The sequence below is a fragment of the Oncorhynchus mykiss genome, chromosome 9 (assembly GCF_013265735.2).
Source record: "Oncorhynchus mykiss isolate Arlee chromosome 9, USDA_OmykA_1.1, whole genome shotgun sequence".
Classification (NCBI taxonomy): Eukaryota; Metazoa; Chordata; class Actinopteri; order Salmoniformes; family Salmonidae; genus Oncorhynchus; species Oncorhynchus mykiss.
The window spans coordinates 65,559,973-65,580,194 of NC_048573.1; the positions used below are offsets into that span (position 1 = coordinate 65,559,973).

General features: G+C 43.2%; 1 protein-coding gene across 2 annotated transcripts in view; it reads right to left on the reverse strand.

The window, feature by feature from the left end:
- Positions 1 to 20,222, reverse strand: part of LOC110532688 (receptor tyrosine-protein kinase erbB-3) — a 45,720-nt gene that overhangs the window by 349 nt on the left and 25,149 nt on the right. The window contains exons 12-28 of one of the 2 annotated variants that reach the window (XR_005053322.1): positions 19,917 to 19,925; positions 14,473 to 14,675; positions 14,174 to 14,306; positions 13,928 to 14,021; positions 12,584 to 12,741; positions 12,382 to 12,435; positions 12,133 to 12,274; positions 11,759 to 11,977; positions 11,302 to 11,487; positions 6,681 to 6,839; positions 6,481 to 6,562; positions 6,222 to 6,368; positions 5,866 to 5,963; positions 5,607 to 5,777; positions 4,862 to 4,927; positions 4,192 to 4,495; positions 2,850 to 4,047 (exon numbers count right to left, since the gene is read on the reverse strand). Coding sequence is in view for 1 of the 2 variants with exons in the window: in XM_036988712.1 (XP_036844607.1) it covers positions 2,903 to 4,047; positions 4,192 to 4,495; positions 4,862 to 4,927; positions 5,607 to 5,777; positions 5,866 to 5,963; positions 6,222 to 6,368; positions 6,481 to 6,562; positions 6,681 to 6,839; positions 11,302 to 11,487; positions 11,759 to 11,977; positions 12,133 to 12,274; positions 12,382 to 12,435; positions 12,584 to 12,741; positions 13,928 to 14,021; positions 14,174 to 14,306; positions 14,473 to 14,675; positions 19,917 to 19,925 (3,370 nt within the window). In the remaining variant the exon portion in view is untranslated. Of the gene's footprint in view, positions 1 to 1,160; positions 4,048 to 4,191; positions 4,496 to 4,861; positions 4,928 to 5,606; positions 5,778 to 5,865; positions 5,964 to 6,221; positions 6,369 to 6,480; positions 6,563 to 6,680; positions 6,840 to 11,301; positions 11,488 to 11,758; positions 11,978 to 12,132; positions 12,275 to 12,381; positions 12,436 to 12,583; positions 12,742 to 13,927; positions 14,022 to 14,173; positions 14,307 to 14,472; positions 14,676 to 19,916; positions 19,926 to 20,222 lie in introns of those variants that run through there. The other variant, XM_036988712.1, reaches the window with a different exon arrangement.

Genomic DNA, 20,222 nt, shown 5'->3' on the forward strand with positions numbered 1-20,222 from the left:
TATTACTAATCAAGAATAGTGTATGCATCTCTTGACTTGCTTGGGTCTCTCGCTTTCACACACACATATTTATCACCCCTATGCATACCTACTTCTATCACTCCAGTCCCCCTGCACATTGTAAACATGGTATTGGAACTGACCCTGTATATACAGTGCATTGAGAAATTCAGATCCCTTGACTTATTCTAAAATGGATTACATTGTTCCCCCCCCCCCCCCCCCCCCCCTCAATCTACACACAATACTCCATAATGACAACTCAAAAACATGTTTGTAGATAAGGAAAAAGTAAACACATTTACATAAGTATTCAGACCCTTTACTCAGTACGTCGAAGCTCCGTTGGCAGCGATTACAGCCTCAATTACAACCACCCTGGCCAAGGCCCCTCTCCCCCGATTGCTCAGTTTGGCCGGGTTGGCAAATAGCTCTAGGAAGGTTCTTGGTGGTTCCAAACTTCTTCCATTTAAGAATGAAAGATGCCACTGTGCTCTTGCAGTGGGGACCTTCAATGTTGCAGAAAATGTTTTGATACCTCGACACACTCCTGTCTCAGAGCTCTACAGACAAGTCTTTCAACGTCATGGCTGCTGTTGTTTGTTTGTTTGTTTGTTTGTTTGTTTGTTTGTTTGTTTGTTTGTTTGTTTTTATTTTTTTTGCTCCACCATGCACTGTCAACTGTGGGACCATATATAGACAGGTGTTTGCCTTTCCAAATCATGTCCAATCAATTAAATTTACCACAGGTGGACTCCAATCAAGTTGTAGAAACATCAAGGATGATCAATGGAAACAGGATGCACCTGAGCTCAATTTTGAGTCTTATAGCAAAGGGTCTGAATACTTATGTAAATAAAGTATTTCTGTTTTTTATATTTAATACATTTGCCCCCAAAAAATTGTAGATTGATGACATTTTTTTATTTAATCCATTTTAGAATAAGGCTGTAATTCAACAAAATGTTGGGTCTGAATACTTTCCAAATGCACTGTAGCTTACTAACTTCTCGTGTTCTTCATATTTATTTATTTTTCTTGTTCTACCTTATGTTATTTTTAGTACTAAATTGATATTGATTACTGCATTGTTGGATTTAGAGTGAGCAAGAAAGGCATTTCACTGTACTTGTGCATGCAACATTAAAACTTAAAACGCATACACACACACACTTGTAATAACATAGTCAATACATGACTGAAATTCATCCATACAGTCATGTTCATCAAGAATACTTCATTTCATAGAGGAAACTATAAGCTACAAATGTACATTACATGGCAGACCTCACACCCAGGGAACCTTGAGGTTCTATCTATGTAGGTCAACTCAGCTTCACCAGGAAGTGGAACAAGTTGAAGTGCAAACACTGTGCAAATTTGATCCATTAGTGTGTGTACATTGGCCTGCTATTTCTACTTTATGTATCTATGCTTTGTGTATCTTTGCACATTCTATATTCTTTGTGTATCTTTGTACATTCTATATTCTTTGTGTATCTTTGTACATTCTATATTCTTTGTGTATCTTTGTACATTCTATATTCTTTGTGTATCTTTGTGCATTCTATATTCTTTGTGTATCTTTGTACATTCTATATTCTTTGTGTATCTTTGTACATTCTATATTCTTTGTGTATCTTTGTACATTCTATATTCTTTGTGTATCTTTGTACATTCTATATTCTTTGTGTATCTTTGTACATTCTATATTCTTTGTGTATCTTTGTACATTCTATATTCTTTGTGTATCTTTGCACATTCTATATTCTTTGTGTATCTTTGTGCATTCTATATTCTTTGTGTATATTTGTACACTCTATATGCTTTGTGTATCTTTGTACACTATATTCTTTGTGTATCTTTGTACATTCTATATTCTTTGTGTATCTTTGTACATTCTATATTCTTTGTGTATCTTTGTACATTCTATATTCTTTGTGTATCTTTGTACATTCTATATTCTTTGTGTATCTTTGCACATTCTATATTCTTTGTGTATCTTTGTGCATTCTATATTCTTTGTGTATATTTGTACACTCTATATGCTTTGTGTATCTTTGTACACTATATTCTTTGTGTATCTTTGTACATTCTATATTCTTTGTGTATCTTTGTACATTCTATATTCTTTGTGTATCTTTGTACATTCTATATTCTTTGTGTATCTTTGTACATTCTATATGCTTTGTGTATCTTTGTACATTCTATATTCTTTGTGTATCTTTGTGCATTCTATATGCTTTGTGTATCTTTGCACATTCTATATTCTTTGTGTATCTTTGTGCATTCTATATTCTTTGTGTATATTTGTACACTCTATATGCTTTGTGTATCTTTGTACACTATATTCTTTGTGTATCTTTGTACATTCTATATTCTTTGTGTATCTTTGTACATTCTATATTCTTTGTGTATCTTTGTACATTCTATATTCTTTGTGTATCTTTGTACATTCTATATGCTTTGTGTATCTTTGTACATTCTATATGCTTTGTGTATCTTCGTACATTAAGATCTATGTGCATCTATTTCTCACTATTCTGTTTGTCTTTGACTTATTGATTCTTGCTCACAGCTTAGGCCATCCTTTGCTGTTGTTTAATATATAGCTGCCTATTTGGTTACATTTCTTAGACTGAGATGTCACTATAAACTGATAGATAACATTAATGCTACATAGGACATTTTGCAGATGTTTTTTTGTTCAATGATGTTTGGATGGATGATGTGTAAACCAACTGAGAATACATACACTACATTATAAACAACACATTCAACAGTACTAAAAGAGCGCTACATTACTGGTTGAGCTGCAACCCAGCCTGTTACATGATTCTATAAAACACCTCTGGCTGTGCTTGCTTGGTCACGGTTGTTGTTGTTTTCTCAGTCCACATCATTATGTGCGCACAGCATCTGGCTTGAGGAACAGTCTGCTGTGCCAGTAGTCAGGGTTGTCAAACGATGTGTTGCTGCTCGGCTCTACCACTCCCACACCAGAGCATGCTTTGATGTACCCTCCCAACCCTAGCCCGGCACAGCTGCTACCCGCGCCCCCATCCTCAGCCGTGGTGGCCCTCCCCTTGCCTGGGACTGGGAGGTTCTGGTACTCTGCCTCCTGGTGGTCCCCTCGCTGGGAGCCCCCTCCAAAGGCATGCATCTCCTCATATACCTCCACCTTGCTGTCTTCCACTGCTGTGAAGCCATCTGGCCTGGGGTTGGGATTGGGGCTGAGGCTGGGTTTGGGCCTTGGCTTGGGGAGGAGGCTGGGCTTGGGCATTGGCTTGGGGAGGAGGCTGGGCTTGGGGAGGAGCCCCGCCACTTTACTGCTCTCTCTGAGGAGTCTGGGCTGCTTGTTAGTGTACTGGTAAACTTCCTCCCCTTCCTTTCCTTTCTCCTCCTCTACCTCCTGACTCTTTCCTTCTTCTTCTCTCGCTCGTTCTTCTGCCTCTGTCCTCCTCAAGTCAGCTGCTCCACTCTCACGCCTCTCCCAGATCGGTCTTTCTGTGTCTGTGGTGTTTGTGGTGCTCCGGATATCCATGTATTCATACTCCACTACAGACGCTTTCTCTGGCCTCCCCTGAGTCACCCCTCCACTGTCAGACACAACAGATCCACTGTAAGGCCTGTCAACCAGCGGCTGCAGCATGTATCCCTCTGCTACTCTAGCCACTGCACTATCAGAGGTCTCTGTTGAACCCTGGCTTCCCCCAGGAGTGGCAGCAGTGCCTGACGATGACTCCTGTGAGGCCCCATGCACTGTGTTGTCACCCTCTAGTGGTGAGGGTGCTATATTGTAGGTTGGGGAGGGGAGAGTTGAGGACTGTTTCCTCCATACCACTGATGAAGGCCCTTCTATCTGTACAGAGGTGGCTCTGGGGGAGCGGGGCAAATGGGCTGGCTGTTTGGTCATCTGTTCATAGTCCGCGGTGGGGTCTGGGGCAGTTGCTAACGGTGACAGCACATTTTTGGAGCTCCTAGAGCCCCTGAGAGATGTTCCACTTGGGCGATAGTTTCTGGAGGCTGGGCGAGACAGCAGACAATCTGCCACATAAAGGAGGAAAGCAATATTAGAGAATATAACTAAGAATTGTATCACTCCATCAACATAGATGGAAAAAAATAAAACACTGATCACATTCATGTGGTGTGTTGCCTGCACATCCAGGGGTCACCTCTCCCTCTCACCTCTCTCTGGAGTGTTAGACACTCCAGGCAGCACATATCCATAGTGATCTTCCTCCTCCTCATCCTCTTGCTCAGGCCTGTTGGAGTGTGACTCTGAGACTGCAGATTGGCTCCTATGCTCCATGGTGATGGAGGTGTGGTGGGTACTACTGCTACTGTCCCTGCCAGCTCTGGGATGCTGCCTGCGCAAGCTGCCGCTCAGTGACACTCCCTCGGCCAGCTCAAAATCCAGGCCACTCCCTCTTCCCTCTAACCCCTGTGACAGTGTCCTCGCTGAGTTCAGACGAGACTGCTGGGAGAACAACTGAAGGAAGGATACAGTGAAAAGACCTTTGAGTTTCAAGAATATGTTAGAAGTGGAAAATGGTCATTCATAGACCATCATCCCCATCTTCATCATCACGAAATGGAACCAGTGGAATCGGGATGAGACTTGAATTCGATACAACATATTTATGTGTCTGAGTTTCCTGAAACAGTTATTTCCTCTTGGCAATGTTTAGTCATAATAGTGACTTAAGTGAAGCCATTTGGCAAAGTGGAGTCTTAATACGTATTGCTCTCAGTTAAATGTTAGTGCCAGTTGTTTCTGGCTATTCTCAGTGGGAAATGATGGCCCTGATATCAAGATCTCCTTATCTGTGATGTGTGATGTGTTGTGGTGTCTGACCTCTCCAGAGCTGGGGGTCATGGGAAGGTACTCTACTGGTCCGGCCTGAAAGGTGGCACTGGCACTCTGAGAGGTCAAAGACAGAGAGAGAGAGAGAGAGAAAGAGAAAGAGAGAGAGAAAGAGGTTAAAGTTCACACTGACCTTTTTTAACTTGATATTTGAGTGTTTTTTACGTTTGATACCGGAGCTCCGAGGCATACGTCAAAATCGCTAAGAAGTTTTTTTCGAAGCAGTGTGCCGATGCTCGTATCGCTTCATCAGAAGCACGTGATCAATGACGTCGGAAGCTGCGTTTCGTCGAAGATTCGTACTTTTGTTAAAATTAATTTATTTTATTTATTATAGTATAAGATTCTGTCTTAAGCATCCTAAATAATTCCATGAATTCAGTTTTAGATGTTTTTTTATCTTGAAGGCAGAAAAGGGAAGCAAGTTGAGAACCTGATATTCAAACTGATTACAGGCTACTAAAGTAACGACTTACCGCTGCGCCACTGAGAGTTTTGACACACAGTGGAGAGAGAAAACGTCTGATAATCACACACGGCTATTTATTGTTAACCAGCAGATGTCACTAATGTGCATTGTGAACAGATAATGAAGCTCTGAGTAATGAACAGTTTTCCGGCACAATTTGGTGAAAGCGCCGAAGCCTTCAGAAAGCCTGTGTTCCCATCACTAGTAACTCAGTAGATGTGATTAGTGCAGAAATTCAAGTTATGTGTGCAGATGAATCAAATTTACCCTATATGAGCTCATCCTCAGGCGAGACATCCTGGATGGGGACAGGGTAAGGGGAGGGGTGGCCAAACCGTCCTCCAATCCCTCCTCATCCTGGTCCTCCAGTCCCGCCTCCAAATTGTCCAGCTCTGAGTCTTGTTGGTGGGATTCTTCTGGCCGCGCCTCTCCTCTGTCCTATAGGCAAAGTGTCAGTAATAAAGACTTCTGTCAATAGGACTTGAATAGACAGAAAATGAATAAAGTGCTGTAATCTTTTCCTTACCTTGATGACAAGGTAGCGAGGTGGGTCTCTTGCCATGCGAATAAAGTCATTGGCCAGTTCTTTGAAGGTCGGGCGAATATTCTCATCAATCATCCAGCCTGGTATTAGAAAACAATAAAATGATCAATGTCCAAAGGTTGCTGGGTGTGTAGTCACCCCACGGAAAAGAAAGAAAATACCTTTCATTTAAATAGAAACCATTTCATTTCAACCATTAATATTCTGATGAGGATCGTTTGTGGTCATTTGTGGTCCAAATCATGGTCAAATTGTGCTAGTATTTTTCCTCTTATCCCATGGCAGTTCAGTAGTGTGGACGTGCATAGTGTGGACATGACTTTTGAAAGGTCACTCACACTTAACCATGACCATGTACACGTCTATAGTACAGATGTGGGGCTGGGACAGGCGCTCTCCCTTCTCCAGTACACCGGGGACATCTTGGGGCTGCATGGATGCGTAGGGCTCTACTCCGAATGACATCATCTCCCACACTGTCACTCCTGCAGAGGGGAGAGGTTATGTCATGATGACATAGATGTTTAACACAAACAGATGTAGGGACAGACGGACAGACGGATAGACAGACAGACACTTATGACCATGCTGTCTGACCATAACTCCAGACGTCACTCTGATGAGTGTATGTTCGGAACAGGATGCTTTCCAGGGCCATCCATTTTATGTTTATGGGAGTCTGGGAGAAACATAGAAGCAGAAGCTCATTTTGTCTGTTTACTGTGGACAACAACTTGTGAAATACAATATCTTGATGAATCCAGGTGAATGGAGCGGTGAATGTGTGTCCTGAGTACCTTGTTACTGTCACTGTAGACATATTTCTTGTCATCAGGATAGAGCAGGTCAGCCACACCGTAGTCAGAAATCTGGACGAAGTAATCATTCTTTAGCATCACGTTCCTCGCAGCCAGGTTCCTGTGCACCATACAGTGTTCCTCCAGATAATACATGCCCTGAAGACAGACACACAAGAGGTCACCCACAAAGCACTGAGTCATGATAATAACTGTGAAACCGTGAGACTGTGGATTTTGGTTCCATGTAGAACCTTTTTACCAAAGGGTTTTTAGGGTGTTTTCACACTTTTTCCCTTTCAGACATTTTTTGTGAACCTAGTGAAGTTCGCTTAATTGTTTGTACAGTGTGAACACTCCAAAGGAACTCAGACCCCTCTCAAGAGCCCCCAAAGCGAACTGATCTGAGACCATCTCGAGAGGTGTTCTGAGTTCGGTTCGCTTATATTCCGCGGTCTGGTTCTCTTTTTTAGGACAATGTGAACGCAAAGACCCCCAGGTTCGCTTGTCATTATTCCCACACCACACACTAGACTTCTGCAGCATTGTTCCCCCTGACATAACCCCTCACACTAGACTTCTACAGCATTGTTCCTCCTGACATAACCCCTCACACTAGACTTCTACAGCATTGTTCCCCCTGACATAACCCCTCACACTAGACTTCTACAGCATTGTTCCCCCTGACATAGCCCCTCACACTAGACTTCTACAGCATTGTTCCCCCTGACATAACCCCTCACACTAGACTTCTACAGCATTGTTCCCCCTGACATAACCCCTCACACTAGACTTCTACAGCATTGTTCCCCCTGACATAACCCCTCACACTAGACTTCTACAGCATTGTTCCCCCTGACATAACCCCTCACACTAGACTTCTACAGCATTGTTCCCCCTGACATAGCCCCTCACACTAGACTTCTACAGCATTGTTCCCCCTGACATAACCCCTCACACTAGACTTCTACAGCATTGTTCCCCCTGACACTAGACTTCTGCAGCATTGTTCCCCCTGACATAACCCCTCACACTAGACTTCTACAGCATTGTTCCCCCTGACATAACCCCTCACACTAGACTTCTACAGCATTGTTCCCCCTGACATAACCCCTCACACTAGACTTCTGCAGCATTGTTCCCCCTGACATAACCCCTCACACTAGACTTCTACAGCATTGTTCCCCCTGACATAACCCCTCACACTAGACTTCTACAGCATTGTTCCCCCTGACCGCGCCCTCAGAGCATGCGCAGACCAGCTGGCCGGTGTGTTTACGGACATATTCAATCAATCCCTATACCAGTCTGCTGTTCCCACATGCTTCAAGAGGGCCACCATTGTTCCTGTTCCCAAGAAAGCTAAGGTAACTGAGCTAAACGACTACCGCCCCGTAGCACTCACATCCGTCATCATGAAGTGCTTTGAGAGACTAGTCAAGGACCATATCACCTCCACCCTACCTGACACCCTAGACCCACTCCAATTTGCTTACCGCCCAAATAGGTCCACAGACGATGCAATCTCAACCACACTGCACACTGCCCTAACCCATCTGGACAAAAGGAATACCTATGTGAGAATGCTGTTCATCGACTACAGCTCGGCATTCAACACCATAGTACCCTCCAAGCTCGTCATCAAGCTCGAGACCCTGGGTCTCGACCCCGCCCTGTGCAACTGGGTACTGGACTTCCTGACGGGCCGCCCCCAGGTGGTGAGGGTAGGCAACAACATCTCCTCCCCGCTGATCCTCAACACTGGGGCCCCACAAGGGTGCGTTCTGAGCCCTCTCCTGTACTCCCTGTTCACCCACGACTGCGTGGCCACGCACGCCTCCAACTCAATCATCAAGTTTGCAGACGACACAACAGTGGTAGGCTTGATTACCAACAACGACGAGACGGCCTACAGGGAGGAGGTGAGGGCCCTCGGAGTGTGGTGTCAGGAAAATAACCTCACACTCAACGTCAACAAAACTAAGGAGATGATTGTGGACTTCAGGAAACAGCAGAGGGAACACCCCCCTATCCACATCGATGGAAAAGTAGTGGAGAGGGTAGCAAGTTTTAAGTTCCTCGGCGTACACATCACAGACAAACTGAATTGGTCCACTCACACAGACAGCATCGTGAAGAAGGCGCAGCAGCGCCTCTTCAACCTCAGGAGGCTGAAGAAATTCGGCTTGTCACCAAAAGCACTCACAAACTTCTACAGATGCACAATCGAGAGCATCCTGGCGGGCTGTATCACCGCCTGGTATGGCAACTGCACCGCCCTCAACCGTAAGGCTCTCCAGAGGGTAGTGAGGTCTGCACAACGCATCACCGGGGGCAAACTACCTGCCCTCCAGGACACCTACACCACCCGATGTCACAGGAAGGCCATAAAGATCATCAAGGACATCAACCACCCGAGCCACTGCCTGTTCACCCCGCTATCATCCAGAAGGCGAGGTCAGTACAGGTGCATCAAAGCTGGGACCGAGAGACTGAAAAACAGCTTCTATCTCAAGGCCATCAGACTGTTAAACAGCCACCACTAACACTGAGTGGCTGCTGCCAACACACTGACACTGACTCAACTCCAGCCACTTTAATAATGGGAATTGATGGGAAATGATGTAAATATATCACTAGCCACTTTAAACAATGCTACCTTATATAAATGTTACTTACCCTACATTATTCATCTCATATGCATACGTATATACTGTACTCTATATCATCGACGGTATCCTTATGTAATACATGTATCACTAGCCACTTTATACTATGCCACTTTGTTTACATACTCATCTCATTTGTACATACTGTACTCGATACCATCTACTGTATCTTGCCTATGCTGCTCTGTACCATCACTCATTCATATATCCTTATGTACATATTCTTTATCCCCTTACACTGTGTACAAGACAGTAGTTTTGGAATTGTTAGTTAGATTACTTGTTATTACTGCATTGTCGGAACTAGAAGCACAAGCATTTCGCTACACTCGCATTAACATCTGCTAACCATGTGTATGTGACAAATAAAATTTGATTTGATTTGATTTGACATAACCCCTCACACTAGACTTCTACAGCATTGTTCCCCCTGACATAACCCTTGACACTAGACTTCTACAGCATTGTTCCCACTGACATAACCCCTCACACTAGACTTCTGCAGCATTGTTCCCCCTGACATAACCCCTCACACTAGACTTCTACAGCATTGTTCCCCCTGACATAACCCCTGACACTAGACTTCTACAGCATTGTTCCCCCTGACATAACCCCTCACAGTAGACTTCTACAGCATTGTTCCCCCTGACATAACCCCTCACACTAGACTTCTGCAGCATTGTTCCCCCTGACATAACCCCTCACACTAGACTTCTACAGCATTGTTCCCCCTGACATAACCCCTCACACTAGACTTCTGCAGCATTGTTCCCCCTGACATAACCCCTCACGTTGGTGCCACTAAAGAGAGAAGAGGATGTACAGGTTTGCGGGATAATCTGAGTTTTTAGTTCAGATTATTTGTTTGCTAAATGTGATCTATAGGCTACAATACAGCAGTGTAATAAACTGTTTACTCTATTGTGGGGTTTGAATAGTGTGAGAAGACAATGTGACGACCCTCCCACTCTGTCTGCCGTATTTTGTCTTTGTTCTTGTTTCCTTATTAGGATGCCGGTGGGCGGAGTTGAGAGGGTCGTCAGCTACATGGGAAACACCTGGGCCCAGGTGTTTCCCAGGATAAATACACCCCTTCCCCATTCATGGAGGAGACTCTCTCCATGCAGACATTTGTAGATTGTGTTGTGGTTCTTGTTGGCTTTTTGTTTGTTTGCTTTGGCACCTTTCAACACCCTGCATTATCACATTCATGCATGCAAAACACTCACTTACGCTACTGATTACTGATTACACACATCATTGTATATTTTCCTTAGTTGCTTTAGTTAATAAATATCTTTTGTTACTCCTTATCTCCACGTTGTCTCCCTTTGTTACGGGCTTTGAGCCGGTTCGTGACAACAACAACATATTTGGTGAGAATCACACCATAGGGTACAAAATCAATATAACATTATATTGTCTGCAGTTATTATTCTGTTATTTATTCTGTTACCAATAATATTTACATGTTAATAGTATCTTCTGATTACAATTGTCTCATCTTTTAACTAAATGCAATCTATTAGCTTCCAAAATGTAAGTACTGTAGGTACAGTATGTCTAGCTGTCCGATAACACGTTTTGATGGAATGGTCTGTCCTGTACATTGGAAAAACCCAGAGTGCATTGAGTGAATGTTGGAAAAAGATTTTGGTTCCTTTCTAAATATAGCAATGTGAATGCAAAGAGGACTGGAACCACACAATAGGTGAAGTGAACAGGCAAAAGGGTTGAGTCCAAATTCAAAGGCAAGGGCAGTGTGAATACAAAGAGAACTTAGTTATTTTGCTTTATTTTACCCCAGAGTTCACTTTAAGGAGGACTGAGATCATTTATCTTAAAGAGGACTATACTGTATGTGAAAACACCCTTAAAGGGTTCTGGGTTCTTTGAGGGGAAAACCACCTGGAACCAAAAATGGTTCTACCCTTTAGTGATCATGACCTCACCTTAGCTATCTGTACACACCAGTTGAGAAGCCTCTGTGGATCCAGGTTGTCCCTGTGGTGCCTGATGTGCTTCAGTAAGGACCCCTGGCTGCTGAGCTGGGTGACCAGCTGTAGACTGGCACCTGGACAGACACCTAAGAGCCTGACAATATACGGGTGGTCTAGACTGCCCATGGACAACATGTGCTGCAAAGGAGGACACACAGAGAGAACAAGAGCGCAAGAGAGAGAGAGGGAGAGGGAATCAGACAGGATCTCCTACACACCACAAGACTGTGTTAGCTTAGTGAGCTAAAGCCCAGGCATTAGTTCATGGAGTTAGCACAAGTATTTATGTCTCATGCAAGGTTACTCTTCAATAAAACCCACCTCCATTACACAAACATATCTGGTGACTAGGAATCAGACGTTAGTATTGTTACTGAGTGTCGGTGTGTTATGAGTGTGTGGTTCTTACATCAGTGATCTCAGTGAAGGTCTGTCTGCCTGTGTGGTCCTGGATGGTCTTAATGGCTACAGGAATCTTCACGGAGTCTCCCTCAGGGATCCACAGGCCTTTGTGTACAGTACCAAACACTCCAGAGCCAAGGGCTTTGACCTTCTTCAGCTCTGGGGCCCTCAGGATCCGGGCATGAACGTTAGCCCCTTTCTCTCCTGGCCCCAGCGGCTCAAAACTCTTTTAATAACACACACAGACCTGTTACATTTATACTGCGAGTTTGGAAAGATCTTTTGGATATGTCCAATGTGTCCCACGACTCTGCAGACTTCCTTTCAGTTATGTTGTAGAGATATATTCTATTGAATTTGACATATATCTTTCAACCTCACCTCCTCACTCTTCAGGTACCTCCTCATGGCTCTCTTCCTGCGGATGGCCCGGCCACGGTGGTACAGCATGCCCAACACAAACAATGCCAGGCATACTATGAGGGCAGCCGGCACTCCCAAAGCTATTCCTGTGATCTGAGTGCTACAGGAGAAAAATATGTAAATGTCTGGTGTGTGTTTGAGTGTGTTTGTGTGTGTGTTTGAGTGGTGTGTGTGTGTATATAATCACCAGCAGGGAGAGACACTCACCTAGTGGACTGTCTAGTGTTGTCTATACAGTCACTCAACCCTGGACCAGAACACCTGCAACAAGATGCACAGTGTCACTCTACTGCACACACACACACACACACACACACACACACACACACACACACACACACACACACACACACACACACACACACACACACACACACACACACACACACACACACACACACACGCTCACCCCTGTGTGCAGTTGACATGGCAGGGCTCACAGTAGCTGTCCTTGTTGGGGTATTTGTAGATGAACTGCCCGTTCTCTCCGTTCACCCCACTGGGGCAGGAGAACACACAGTGAGGACCGTCTCTCAGACTGGAACACATCACACACTCATCAGACCCCTGAGAGAGGGAGAGAAATGGGGGGAAGGGAGAGAGAGAGAGGGAGGGGAGTGTGAGACAGGGAGGGGGAGAAATAAGGAGAGAGGAGGGTGATGGAGAGAGAGAGGGAGGGGAGAGTGAGACAGGGAGGGGAGGGGAGAAAGAAGGAGAGAGGGGGTGATGGAGAGAGAGAGAGGGAGGGGGAGAAAGAAGGAGAGAGGGGGTGTTGGAAAGAGAGAGAGGGAGGGGGAGAAAGAAGGAGAGAGGGGGGTGTTGGAAAGAGAGAGAGGGAGGGGGAGAAAGAAGGAGAGAGGGGGTGTTGGAAAGAGAGAGAGGGAGGGGGAGAAAGAAGGAGAGAGGGGGGTGTTGGAAAGAGAGAGAGGGAGGGGGAGAAAAAAGGAGAGAGGGGGGTGATGGAGAGAGAGAAATCACTTACCAATGTCAGAAAAGAGGTAATTTTATCCATTATATTAATGAACAGTTAAATAATACAACAGTCTTTCTCTAATGTATCTCTCAAACACATTTTTTTACACTCAGCCAGAACAAGAAACAGAAACAGATATCGATGTGATTTGTGATATCTAATGGACCAATATACTGCAGCCCAGGATGAAAATAAATATGAAATCCTAAAAGGAAGGAGGAAATAGTCCAACCCTTTTGGTGAGGCCTGGTGTTATTCCCATTACATTGAGGTGGATGACGTCATGTGCAGGGTATGTGATGTGGAAAGGTGTGTGTGGGTTACCTTCCGAATGAGTCATCACCGTTTAAAGTTACAATACAATGTCCTATAAGATTAGGGAGAAATGCTGATAAGCCAAAAGCAAACAAATGCCTATATCGCCTTATATTTGACAGTCCAGTAATATCACAGAAAAGCCCATGTTTACAGAGACTAATGTAGAAACTATGTGGGAGGAGATGTTTCATGACTGAGTTGGCTGCTACAGTACAGAGTCATGCACCACAATCATCTGACGAATGAGAGAATGAAAAGCCAAGAAAAGTGTCAAAGTATTAGATCTCAGCCAATATCCTTTGTCATTTCACTTATAGACTGTATATGTGAAGCTAGCAGTGAGGTTTAGTTGATAGGGAGCTTGAGAGAGACATCAAGAGGACAAGAGAGAGAGATAGAGAGTGAGAGATGGGACGAAAGAGATAGAATACCAAGCGAGATAGAGTGAGAGAGTTTGTGTACCGGTCCAGTGCAGCTATCCCTCCCATACTGCGGTTGGCATTCTGGATGACATGCGACACACTCCCCCTTTGGCCCCGCAAACTCCCTGGGCTGACTGGTGGTGGAGGGACACAACAGATGGTTAAACGCACGCACGCACACGCACGCACGCACGCACGCACACACACACACACACAGCCAACTCTCTATCTCAATTTTAATCTCTCTCACACCTCACACACAAGTAACACACACACTCCCACTGACCCTGTGTAGAAGTTGCAGTGGGCCACACAGGTAGAGTCTCGGCTGTGGTTCCTGCAGGAGAGACACTGGTCAGGCCCCGGGCCCCAGCAGCCTGAGTCTGAACACAGTGGGTCACAAACGTGATCCTCCTCAACTGTAAACAACAACAACATGATTCAGTGTTGAGATAAGTACATGCATCTCTGACTTTCACTTGAATCATAATTAAAGTCAACTCGAAAATTGGAATTCAACGTGCAGATCTCAGGTCAGAATATGGCCCTGCAAGATTGAAACAGCTAGTAGCTGAGATGTCTCACCACACTCTCTCAGAGGCCTGTTGTCCTTGATGTCGTTGAGGCTTGTGGAGTGCCCGGTGAACAGGCGTGTCCAGTTGACGGTGTGGTGGTAACACAGTTTGGCGTTGTGGCTGAGGTACACGTTGCCGTCACTGATCTCTCTCAGGGAACGCAGACCTAGAGAGGTGATGGACGCAACACGCATGACCATCAGAGAGAAACGCCTGGAGGAGAGGAGAAAAGCAAAGTTTGAGATTGGTAAGAGGAAAACAGAAGTAAAACAACCTCTAAAGGCCCTTTCTCACCAAGTTCCTTATTCAGAAAATACGAGCACGTCTTGTTTATGACACTGTTCACACCAATTGCTAAATATTGTCTTGCCGCAATCCATCAATTCTTATTTATTTGGAACAGGTTTGATTTTTGCGTCTTTTTGCACGAGAAAATAAACTGTTGATAGAAATAGAAATTGTTATCTGGGACACAGCCACTGACAGGTCTGTGGCTTCGTTGTGTGAATTGATTAATAAATATATATATTTTTACATTTGCTGTGCAGCAATGTATCAATTTAGCCAATGTGATCCCACCACACCAGAGCCACACGTCACTCTTTCCATTCAAACTTCCCCTCCAGTTCATTGCCAACACTGTAGCCTATTGTATAGCCATTCAGCAAGCAAGACAACCAATTGATACTACTCTCCTTGAATAGACCTTAGTTAAAAAAATGCTTAAAATAAGTTACAGCAGATGACCCCACCGGGTTCCACTCCTATCGGCTCAAAACATGAAGAAGCAGCTCCATGGCCCCGTCCTGCCTGGTGTCAACGGTACAGGCTGGTGGTGGTGGTGTAATGGTTCGGGGAATGTTTTTGAGGAACGTTTCCATGCCATAATGAATTCAGGCTGTTCTTGAAGCACAGGGGGTGTCCAACCCAGTAGTAGATGGGTGTACCTAATAAACTGTTCATTATCTATATATAGGCTACACATTCAAGGGCTAGTGAGAGGGAGGCGGAGGTCCATGAATTGTGCAAGAAGGGAACAGTGAAGAAGACTATATTCAAGGATATATTCATCCATCAATCATATAGCATGTAGCATGTAAAGTGTATGAGGCTATATATCATAGGCCTGCTAAAGTTAATCTAGGCCTAGACTACTTGTGTTATAGGCAACCCTAAAAGACAGAGACAAAAAAAACTTTTCAATAAATGGTTGAACAGATTTAGATAAAAAAAAACTCAAATTAAAGTATCAAATGCTTCACTGAAATGTATCAACGGCTGATCATTAGGCTATGGACAGGCTGATCATTAGAATGCTATGGACAGGCTGATCATTAGGCTATGGACAGGCTGATCATTAGAATGCTATGGACAGGCTGATCATTAGAATGCTATGGACAGGCTGATCATTAGAATGCTATGGACAGGCTGATCATTAGAATGCTATGGACAGGCTGATCATTAGGCTATGGACAGGCTGACCATTAGGCTATGGACAGGCTGATCATTAGAATGCTATGGACAGGCTGATCATTAGGCTATGGACAGGCTGATCATTAGAATGCTATGGACAGGCTGATCATTAGGCTATGGACAGGCTGATCATTAGAATGCTATGGACAGGCTGATCATTAGGCTATGGACAGGCTGATCATTAGGCTATGGACAGGCTGACCATTAGGCTATGGACAGGCTGATCATTAGAATGCTATGGACAGGCTGATCATTAGGCTATGGACAGGCTGATCATTAGGCTATGGACAGGCTGATCATTAGGCTATGGACAGGCTGACCATTAGGCTATGGACAGGCTGATCATTAGGCTATGGACAGGCTGATCATTAGGCTATGGACAGGCTGATCATTAGAATGCTATGGACAGGCTGACCATTAGGCTATGGACAGGCTGATCATTAGAATGCTATGGACAGGCTGATCATTAGGCTATGGACAGGCTGATCATTAGGCTATGGACAGGCTGATCATTAGGCTATGGACAGGTTGACCATTAGGCTATGGACAGGCTGATCATTAGGCTATGGACAGGCTGACCATTAGGCTATGGACAGGCTGATCATTAGGCTATGGACAGGCTGATCATTAGGCTATGGACAGGCTGATCATTAGGCTATGGACAGGCTGACCATTAGGCTATGGACAGGCTGATCATTAGGCTATGGACAGGCTGATCATTAGGCTATGGACAGGCTGATCATTAGGCTATGGACAGGCTGATCATTAGGCTATGGACAGGCTGATCATTAGGCTATGGACAGGCTGATCATTAGGCTATGGACAGGCTGATCATTAGAATGCTATGGACAGGCTGATCATTAGGCTATGGACAGGCTGATCATTAGGCTATGGACAGGCTGATCATTAGGCTATGGACAGGCTGATCATTAGGCTATGGACAGGCTGATCATTAGGCTATGGAGAGGTTGATCATTAGGCTATGGACAGGCTGATCATTAGAATGCTATGGACAGGCTGATCATTAGGCTATGGACAGGCTGATCATTAGGCTATGGACAGGCTGATCATTAGGCTATGGACAGGCTGATCATTAGGCTATGGACAGGCTGATCATTAGGCTATGGACAGGCTGATCATTAGGCTATGGACAGGCTGATCATTAGAATGCTATGGACAGGCTGATCATTAGGCTATGGACAGGCTGATCATTAGGCTATGGACAGGCTGATAATGAGGCTATGGACAGGCTGATCATTAGGCTATGGACAGGCTGACCATTAGGCTATGGACAGGCTGACCATTAGGCTATGGACAGGCTGACCATTAGGCTATGGACAGGCTGACCATTAGGCTATGGACAGGCTGACCATTAGGCTATGGACAGGCTGATCATTAGGCTATGGAGAGGTTGCATGCCTGTGATTCTATTTTCTAATGGTTGTTAGTTTCATCGTCATATAGCCCCCTTAAATCTTTCCTCGTCAATTTATATGATAGGCTACATTGATTTAGCATTACCCTTGATTTAGCATTACCCTTGATTTCGCATTACCCTTGATTTAGCATTACCCTTTGAAGCTAAGGTAATGTTTTTAATACAGTTTGGGAAAGAATAAATGTGATTTGCTTATGTGAGATGCGCTGCAGGCGGCTTTGATTGACAAGTTCTTTTAGGTGTGTGTGTGTGTGAGTTGGCTAATTCTCTTTAACCAGATAGAAAGAAAAGTGTATGCAGCATGTGTCATGATGGTCAGCGTATGTGCGAGGACTGACGACAGGTGCCATTTTTACGTTTCCTCTCTTAATAAATGGGGTGCAACAAAGCCAAGCTCCTTTCATGATTCATCCTATTGGATGAATAGCCTATCCTAATATTTTCAGTAGTATATCATTTGTTCCAGTAGTATATCATTTGTTCCAGTAGTATATCATTTGTTCCAGTAGTATATCATTTGTTCCAGTAGTATATCATTTGTTCCAGTAGTATATCATTTGTTCCAGTAGTATATCATTTGTTCCAGTAGTATATCATTTGTTCCAGTAGTATATCATTTGTTCCAGTAGTATATAATTTGTTCCAGTAGTATATCATTTGTTCCAGTAGTATATCATTTGTTCCAGTAGTATATCATTTGTTCCTGTAGTATATAATTTGTTCCAGTAGTATATCATTTGTTCCAGTAGTATATAATTTGTTCCAGTAGTATATCATTTGTTCCTGTAGTATATCATTTGTTCCAGTAGTATATAATTTGTTCCAGTAGTATATCATTTGTTCCAGTAGTATATAATTTGTTCCAGTAGTATATCATTTGTTCCAGTAGTATATCATTTGTTCCAGTAGTATATCATTTGTTCCAGTAGTATATCATTTGTTCCAGTAGTATATCATTTGTTCCAGTAGTATATAATTTGTTCCAGTAGTATATAATTTGTTCCAGTAGTATATCATTTGTTCCAGTAGTATATAATTTGTTCCAGTAGTATATCATTTGTTCCAGTAGTATATCATTTGTTCCAGTAGTATATCATTTGTTCCAGTAGTATATCATTTGTTCCAGTAGTATATCATTTGTTCCAGTAGTATATCATTTGTTCCAGTAGTATATCATTTGTTCCAGTAGTATATCATTTGTTCCAGTAGTATATCATTTGTTCCAGTAGTATATCATTTGTTCCAGTAGTATATCATTTGTTCCAGTAGTATATCATTTGTTCCAGTAGTATATCATTTGTTCCAGTAGTATATAATTTGTTCCAGTAGTATATCATTTGTTCCAGTAGTATATCATTTGTTCCAGTAGTATATCATTTGTTCCAGTAGTATATCATTTGTTCCAGTAGTATATCATTTGTTCCAGTAGTATATCATTTGTTCCAGTAGTATATCATTTGTTCCAGTAGTATATCATTTGTTCCAGTAGTATATCATTTGTTCCAGTAGTATATCATTTGTTCCAGTAGTATATCATTTGTTCCAGTAGTATATCATTTGTTCCAGTAGTATATCATTTGTTCCAGTAGTATATCATTTGTTCCAGTAGTATATCATTTGTTCCAGTAGTATATAATTTGTTCCAGTAGTATATCATTTGTTCCAGTAGTATATCATTTGTTCCAGTAGTATATCATTTGTTCCAGTAGTATATCATTTGTTCCAGTAGTATAGTATATCATTTGTTCCAGTAGTATATCATTTGTTCCAGTAGTATATCATTTGTTCCAGTAGTATAGTATATCATTTGTTCCAGTAGTATATAATTTGTTCCAGTAGTATATAATTTGTTCCAGTAGTATATCATTTGTTCCAGTAGTATATCATTTGTTCCAGTAGTATATCATTTGTTCCTGTCGTATATGATTTTTCTCTCAATACTGCATCCTCTCTTGCCACTTCGATCAAATTGAACATTTTGCACCTGAGAATGACCACAGCAGTGGTGACGTTCTGACAAATTTTCAATTTGTGGAGGGAAAAACGCATCGGACTTGGTGTGAATGGTTCAGTGTGTCAAAATCGGAATCTGTATTTTTTCGAAATTCTGACAAAAAGATCACAACACAATTGGTGAGAAAATACCTGGCTGCATTTAGACAGGCAGCCCAATTCTGATCTTTTTTTAAACTAATTGGTCTCTTGACCAATCAGATCAGCTGTGAAAAAGAGGTGATGTGAAAAGATCTGATTTGACTGGTCAAAAGACCAATTAGAGGAAGAAATATCAGAATTGGGCTGCCTGTCTAAAGGCAGCCACATACTGCATCATCAATTTACCTCTAATGGAAAAAAAGCATCCTTAAACCTCAGAAGGAGACTAGAACAACACATTCAATTAAATAAACATGTATTTGTGGTAGAAGCTAAAACTGCAATAGGTAGTTTCATTAAGATACTGCAACACCAGTAACAACTATCTGTGTTAGGCCATGCTTTGGTTTAGCAAAAAGTTACGGAGTCACACACAGCTCAGGCCATACCTCTTTGCGCTGGAGAGGGACATCAGGAGCATAGTGGACAGGAAGGTGAGGCACATAAAGAGAGATAGAGAGATTACATACTCTAGTGACATGCATGACATGAGCTGTTGACGAAAAAGCAGCCTCTGGTATTATTAAAGCAAACAGAGGACAGACTGGGTGGATTAAATGACATGTCACAAAACAGAATGACATATTTGAGTTATATAGAAATATGGACTTTCTTTCACACACACACACACACACACACACACACACACACACACACACACACACACACACACACACACACACACACGCAACCTT